Below are 7,953 nucleotides of genomic sequence, written 5' to 3'. Positions count from 1 at the left end.
GACGACTTGGAGCACTTTTAGACTTTTTTAAAACACCGCATAAGCAAATCCGATAACGAGGAGTCTAGATAAGCCTGTCACGTCTGTAATCATCGGTTACATGCAGGACCCTAATTGCCGCACCCCAAACCCCCAATTGGTGCTTCGAGATTGAAAAATGGCCAAAATTGTTTCATGAATTAAAATAAATTATGGATTACTCTATCAATTTTTCTTCACACCAAGCGCGATTTGATACCGTTAGATGTGTGGGTTTTAATAAGGGTCTCTCTAATAAAATAAAACGCATAATTTACAGAAATAGGCCTTTTGATTTCGGCCATCACGGCAGCACGACATACCAAGACATATGAAGTTTCGGCCGACATGCGACTCTGCGAAACGTGCTACCAAAAAGATCGACAGCGAGAAAATCTCTGCCGAAAAGGATCACAACCTACGGTATATATATGCCGAATTATTGTCCATTGACTATAGGCGGCTGTCTCCTAATATTGCCGGCACCAACGATTCAGAGTAATTGCCAATATCATTGACCGAATGCCATCATGAATTCCTGAATATATTCATGCTAGGCGCGACCAGATAACTGTAATTCACTGAAAACATAAAACCGGCGCCTGTACGAGCAGTGGTTCGAACAATAGTCGCGAAAAGGGAGTCTGGTGGGTCGCGCAATGAAATTTTGAGGAAAAGTGGGTCGCGAACTGAAAATGGTTGAGAATCACTGATCTAAACGACCCTTGCCGTCGCGTGCGGTGTGACCTCGAAAATAAGGCACTTCAAATGTGTCCCTACAATAAATGAAGCTGCATGTTGGTATCGCACGCGTCAGTCCAAGTATATTTTGCGTGAACAAATATATTTGCAAAGCAACATTTTTCACCCGTGGTAATCGCGTCATTTCCCAGGCACTGCTTTTGTGAGCTCGTCAAATCCAGGGTTGCTGTATTGATAGCATTTTCCACTGGGATCGTCATTGGTACAAAAGCATCCATCAAAAAATTGACTCGATTACCAGCGACTATTGTCAAAAGCATATCATTCTAACAGCACTGACAAATACACGAACTAACAATTATACAGGTGAAGATCGGACTACAATAGGCGAGGGGATAAAATTTTCAGAATGGCAATTTGTGAATTTCTGATTCCACTATTTTATGAATGCTTCGCCAAAATATCCTCCAGGCAGGTCACCATCTCGTCGACGTCAAAGCCGGCAGGTCCTATTTGGGAGCTGGTATATTTTATTTTATCTCCAAGTATGATGATCATCTTGTCGGGAAAAGCCTTGTAAACCTTTGCGGCTTCGTCATCGAGGGCGTCCATGTAGATGGGACATGGGAGAATATCTGTCAGCAAGTTCGCGGCCTCATTTCTGTCTTCCAGAGATTTGTGGTCGTTCACATGGAATCTGCAATTAGCAGAAGAAGTATCAAACCTGTATGGAATTTCTAATTTGTTCGTAGTGAAACAACAGATTTTGTATAATTAATTAACATCAATGCTATGGTCCTATGGCTGTGGGTCACTAGCTAGTTGAACATCGGAGTTGGTGAGTAATTTCTTTTTTTCTCAATTCGTTCTCTAGCTGTCAAGTGGGAAGATCCGTTCGCGGCATATTGAACCTAGCAAGGGGAAGTAATTTTGTATTGCGCCAACCGTTAATCAAATTACAACACTTCTGAAATATCCACAAAGTCGCAGGACATATTCCGTTGCTATTCAATTGACTTTTCTTCGCAACATCAAAAACACATTGTTCTTTCCATACACCAAACTGACCTTTCGGCAGTGAGATGGTCACGAATAACGCCACAACGAACATTTGAGACGGTGATGATGAAAGGATTTATTCCTTTCAATTTACTTGCATCTTATCACATTACTATTTGCCAATCACCTGTCTAATGGCAAATTTGCCCAAGCCCCGTCATCAGCATGCGCTTCCTTGATGTAAACTGTAAGAAAATCAGCCTCTTCGCTGAACCTCCTCATGACGCTTTCAAGCGCTTCCAATGAGGAGGAAAATGGACCTCAAGTACACGAACCAAAAATCACTACCAGGGGTTTGAGATTTGTTGAAAAGTCCAAGATTCTGGAATATAGCATGTAAAGGTTTTATTTTTGAAATTCCGTCGTAGCGATGATAATGCTCACTTCTTTTTGTCGTACTTATCCAACCCATATATGGTTGGATTAGGGGCTTCGTCTCCAACGGCTACCGTTTTCCTGAATCCTCGCAACACGAATTCGTCAAGGACGAGGCGAATAAATTCCCTCGAACTAGAATAGAAAATGTGTGAATTCTGCACATGAGAATTTTTTTTTAAATTATAAATCGAATCTAGTGAAATTAGAATGCAGTAGAACATCAAAGTTGGCATGAGGATGTTGACTTTGTTAAGTCTCGAAAAATGTCGACAAGAAAAGTTTCGCCGATTCGTTACATGCAAGCTTCCTGATTGGTAAATTAATCCACTACCATTAAATTGCCGTCATGGGAGGCTAGAAATACAGTGTCTCAACTATCGTCAGCTCAAGTAAGAAATATTGTGTCAACTTTTAATTGATGTTGGTATTTTTTGAATGAATATTTTTTTAAACATTTTCTTACACAAAATAACGCAATTTGCGTATTTATTGTTAAAAATATAACGGTTGGGAGACCGGTGGGGTCAATAACACGAGCCATGAGTCAGCTGCAATAGTGAAATTCATCATGAACAGTTCAGTATTTACAATTACTTGTATTAATCGAATGGTATTTTCGCACTGATTCCGACAATCCCCAAGTAATGTGAAATTCAGTTTTGGTACATACAATGACGTCGTTGAACAACCGGGTGCATGAGTCACAGGTTAATTTTGTCCCGCGGAATGCAGGCTAGGATTCCGACTATAGCAGCGCAGTGAAGCGATACGCAATAAGCAGGGTTACAAATACATTTTCTGACTGCTGTAGCTGTTATATATGTTCCTTCCATATAAAGGCTACCTTCAATATAGAGCAGGGGTGGGCAGAATTGCTTCATGCGCGAACCACACTTCAAAAATCTTGGTTTTAAAAAAGCCACAACGCTGAATTAAAATTTATTCGAATTTATTACGTCACAATGGAATGTAAGCTGGCGCATGAGGTTGTGCGGTCATTCGGTGCGTCTCCCACCGGGCTGCAAGTAGTTTGAAATCAGGCTGATATGACGTTAAAGCACTGCGATGTTGCTGAGCATTTAAGAAATATTTCAGCTCTGTAATCTTATCACTCCGTATGTCGGTCTTCGTTGGGTAACTCAGGGCAAAATTTCGGTGCTTGGTTTCGGAATGAATTTTCAAGTTACAAATATTGTAATAATTGAGCGAATCTTGACAGATAAAGCACACAGGCTTGCCCCATATATCTCTAAATGCAAACTCTTCCTCTCATTATGTTCTATATTCCCATTCATAATTTCTTTTCTTGCAATTATCGCTTAACGGTATTTGCTAGGCCAAATCCTGCGGTTATACTATTAATTACAATACAAACGGAAGAGCCGTATACAGCATTGTCAGTACGGAAATGGTCGTGACCTGCGCAATCGTTTTTAATTATCAGGTTCATTGGTCAACACAATAATTAATCATAGATTGATGTCCACGCCCAATTGCTGCGGGTAAAACGTTCAAGTGGATGAAATTACAGAGTTCAATTGCGAAGTTCTCAGCCTGTTGTCCCATCCACCCCTAAATCTTACAAGTCTCACGTAAATTATAATCAAAACAAATAATCGAAAACAATGGGATGGAATGCTTCAATTTATAACCAGAATGAACCTCTGTAGCAAAATGGCCGAACCCATGTGCGATTATTAAAGAGCTGCGATCAAAGCTTTATGGAGCCGCATGCTGCTCGTTAGCCGCGGTTTGCCCACACCTGTTCTATACAGAAGCACATAATGAAAATTTCTAATGTAGACAACATTGTCATAGAATGAAGCGACACGATGTATATCACCAGTGTAGCCAGCCAACAACTGCCGCAGTTGATAGTCCTTTCTCCATTCTTGGCAAGCTACTGAGTAAGGACAGATATTTTCTACGCGAGAATGTAGGAAAGCATCTTTCGTTGTACTACAACAAATTTAAATTATTTCTACCATAATTGGTTATGTAGCTACCATAGTTCTTCATATATCTAGATTCCGTCAAAAAAAAGTTTTTTTTATTTAAAATATTGTTTGTTTTTTAGGCAAAAAAGTTTTTTTCAGGTCAAACTACAATATAAGGACAGTCAGTTTCATCCAGAAATGACAATAAGTAGTACAATTCTTAGAATATGTGTGATAACACTTGATTGACATACATGAGACCAAATTTTTGTCAGAATTCAGTTCAGTTAAGTTCAAAAATGTCAACATTTTGATTTCCTTATCTCAAACCAGCGGTTTTTAGGTGGAAAATATCACTCTAGTTATTAGATATACAATTTATGTCATGGTTGAGCATGATTTTGCTGTGACCATGTCTTCATTCCTGGTTTAGTGGTGGCGGTAAAAGACTAAACTCGAGATTGCGGTTGCTGACTTAGTTATAATAAATTAAACTTTTTTGTGGTACGGTAAATTAAATTTGCAGATGATAAAGTACAACAACTTTGCCATGGGTCACGTGAAAATACTCAACTTCCGCAGGTTGAGAATCCCTAGCATACATAATCTATTATATTTAATGGAGCATATGCACTTACATAGATGGGGTGAAGTGAAGTCTTCCTGGAAGTCCTAAGACAAGGTTAAAAATTCACATTAAAACTTGCGACTGACAATAAACTCGAAAGTAATCTTACTTTCAGTCGGAAATCCCACAAGTCTCAAAGTTGTGGCGATCAGAGAAACCGTGACAAGCAAAGCAGGAAAAATAATATTTTGAAGCAGGAACGAAGTCAATAAATAGTTTCTGGTTCGTTTGTAAATACGACGAATCCACGTGAAGACCATCTCCCTCGCTGATTTGCATTAAATTATTCTGACAACAATAACATGTAGATGGTGTTATTATTAAATGACTCAATGGAAACCTAGATCGATGATAGTGTCAAAACACGTCGAGCACGCAATGGATTTAATGACTGTCTTTATTTGAAATATGAATAAATAAGTATTGGCCTGATAAGCTGTTTGCATGGCTTCGGTCATGTGACATGCATAGAAATGAGCGACTGATTGGTTAGGAAACAACGTTCTGCATTTTTGGTTTTGGTCCAGTTTTCATTTTAAATCTTCGTTGTGGAGTTGTAAACTAGGGATGGTGTGAAACGCCGAAAGGTTCAGGTTTGGGTGAACGCGCACCTTTTCGAAAGGTTCTGTGTGAACCTGATGACGTCACGTGACGTCATACATATTGCTAATTCCGACCCTACATTGCGGTGTAGTGACAACCTATATTAATGTACGTACACGATACCTAGCGACGACTCGGCCACACAGCGCAACAATGCTGAATTACATATTGACGTTTTAAACGACGCCAAATGAATCAACTGGGGCAATCAAATTATATCATTATCATCTAAAATCAATATCTTCCGTCACTTTGTCGACAATTTCGACGAGGACTTGTAAGGGAATATAAGCTTACGTCTTAACGGTCTTGGCCAGAACGGACAATGTATTCGGCGTCTGAGTATTGCTGCTACGTTGCTACGTAGCAGAGTGTTTCTATACTTGCTACCGATATTACCCCATTAACAAGTTATACAGCAGTAGGCAACACCCCAATTTGGTTTTTATGATACAATAAACAAATGAAATCGAGATTGGCCCGTACGCCAGCGCGACTTTTTACATCAGACAACGATATCAATTTCAATGATTGGTTGAATAAGCATCATTCGCTGACTACCTACATGTAGTGTATTTCGCTCTTGATGTTATGTGATGACGGGTAAAGCTTACAGCAGAGAGTCACTGAATATACGGGCAAAATTTTGTAACAAAGCATGTAAAATTTTATAGATTGTCAAAGTGCATGCTCGTTAAGTGTTGATTTTTTTATGCTACTAGCGACATGCATAGAGTGGCCCGCAGTTGAAATGCAATAAATTGCAACCAAAGATGTTATAATGAATTGAAAATTGTGATGTATGAAAAAGCTTCACAGTGCAGAACCTACCAAGATTAGTTTGTGAACGTGAACCTCTAAATTTCTGAGGTTCACACATAGAACACGAACGTGAACCTCACGTTCACACCATCCATATTGTAAACGTATCATATAGGTTAATACGGCGAATTTCATTTGACACTTAGCTATGTCTGTTCTGTAAGTTTATGGTACGCTTTTCCATTGCAACACTCCGAACTAGCCTATTTGGCTACGGTTAGGCATATGGTATGGCATCCATCAGACAGATCACCTTTATTGTACCGTAACAGCTGTCAATCAGCCGCCGTCATCTCCTAATGTTCGAAGACAATGAATGCTCTCTTCAATATAACACATGATACCTATTTATTATTTTACATCCTTGGATTGTTTTGCGCTTCAGCGCTTCACTGTCACGTACAATGTTTATTCCGATGGTATGTACAACAATCTATGTGCTTCTGTGGCCTCAAACCTTCCGAAAGCACCCTGCGACCATCGCATATTCCTCTCCATCATCGGTTTGAACTAACCCACCCAGCAATACTCGAATTATAAACCACCGGTATTATCGAATGAAATCAGGCTGGAAACCCTGGAGATATGATTTATAGCGACTGATATTAACAAGAGAAATCGGAAATGGACTATAGGCCAAGGGTTACGGACGATAAACAATCGTGAAACACTGCGGTGGATGTCAAGATGAGTAATCCTTAACATTCATCGATTTCGAACTTGAATTTTTTGTTCGTTGCATAAGGAAGATATGTTAGCAGCAAGCCGAATTCTACTCACAGCCAGACGCGTCACTAGATGAGTCTCGAGCAATGATCGGAGTTCATGGATGGCGAACAAATTCATATTCTTTCATCACGAAATATAATCCTTGTTAATCAGGGATATTTCATTCAATGAGGAATTTCTTCTTTGATAAAGCGACAGTTCGTAGTATTCGCTCACTGAGTACGTCTCTAATAGTCTAATATTGCTAACCACAAATGTGGCGCGTAATTCTCTCTTGTAGAAACTCATACCTCCCATAGTCGATCAAGACGTTCACTAAGCTACGTTATAACACATCGATACGTAGAATAAAGCCTAATGAGAAGCTATCACATTACTCTTATATAGTTTTTCTTCTTATCATTGAAATTAAGGTTTTCAAAAGTACTTCGTCATTCCTGCAAACGTGGTACACATTGGCGATCAACTTTCACCTACTTTTCCATCGAAGGAGTTCGTCGCGTCATTCTATTCTGTTGTTGACCTTTCACCTACTTTTAGTGATCTTAAATCAAAGTGTGATGGTGTTGCATTTACCAAGCAAGGTATACCGTAAAACTTAGTTGAACTGTATGCGTATTATAAATATTTACTCTGCGATACGACCATACTTCATATTTTCGGAGTGCGATATAGTCTAACACTGCCTACTAGGGATGGTGCGAACCCCTGAAAGGTTCGGGTTCGTGGGAAAGCGAACTTTTTTGAAAGGTTCTGTGTGGACGCCAACGCGAACCTATGACATTAAGTGACGTCATATCGCTAATTCTAACCCTAAATTTCAGTGAAGTGATATATTAATGTACACGATACCTAGCGACGACTCAGACAACATTATGCCTCAATGCTGAAGCACGAATGTATAAACTGTAGCAATCAAATGCCACAATATTCCCATAGAGCCAATATCTTCCGTCGCTTGGCCAATAGTTTCGACGAGGACTTGCAAGGGAATATAAGCTTACGCCTTAAGGGTCTAGGTCAGACCGGACAATGTATATACGGCGTCTGAGTATTGCGACGTTGATATTGAGCAAA

At 39.6% G+C, this 7,953-nt stretch overlaps 1 protein-coding gene across 2 annotated transcripts; it reads right to left on the bottom strand.

Moving 5' to 3' along the window:
* Positions 1–814: 814 nt before the first annotated feature.
* LOC145452789 (type I iodothyronine deiodinase-like) lies at positions 815–5,014 on the bottom strand. 2 transcript variants are annotated; one of them, XM_080330933.1, is made up of 5 exons: positions 4,832–5,014; positions 4,733–4,766; positions 2,164–2,289; positions 1,907–2,101; positions 815–1,417 (listed from the first exon to the last, which is right to left on the bottom strand). In XM_080330933.1, exons 4-5 carry the CDS (start codon positions 1,999–2,001, stop codon positions 1,162–1,164), a joined length of 351 nt encoding a protein of 116 aa, XP_080187059.1. In that variant the 5' UTR covers positions 2,002–2,101; positions 2,164–2,289; positions 4,733–4,766; positions 4,832–5,014; the 3' UTR covers positions 815–1,161. The 2 variants fall into 2 exon arrangements, with proteins under 2 accessions (XP_080187059.1, XP_080187058.1); XM_080330932.1 differs by lacking the exon at positions 815–1,417 and having other exon boundaries at positions 2,010–2,101.
* Positions 5,015–7,953: the final 2,939 nt, after the last annotated feature.

Source organism: Botryllus schlosseri, chromosome 12, assembly GCF_051294905.1.
Source record: "Botryllus schlosseri isolate E-star chromosome 12, Bs_hap1, whole genome shotgun sequence".
NCBI lineage: Eukaryota > Metazoa > Chordata > Ascidiacea > Stolidobranchia > Styelidae > Botryllus > Botryllus schlosseri.
The sequence above is the reverse complement of the archived record's forward strand: the minus strand, read 5'-3'. Positions and strand labels throughout refer to the sequence as shown.

Excerpts from the sequence above, each read along its gene's own strand:
- LOC145452789 (XM_080330932.1), bottom strand. The coding sequence starts at position 4,982 with ATGGTCTTCACGTGGATTCGTCGTATTTACAAACGAACCAGAAACTAT. Across the intron at positions 4,767-4,831 it reads TGTGGGATTTCCGACTGAAA|GACTTCCAGGAAGACTTCAC; the intron begins GTAAGATTACTT and ends ACCTTGTCTTAG. Across the intron at positions 2,102-2,163 it reads GATAAGTACGACAAAAAGAA|AATCTTGGACTTTTCAACAA; the intron begins GTGAGCATTATC and ends GCTATATTCCAG.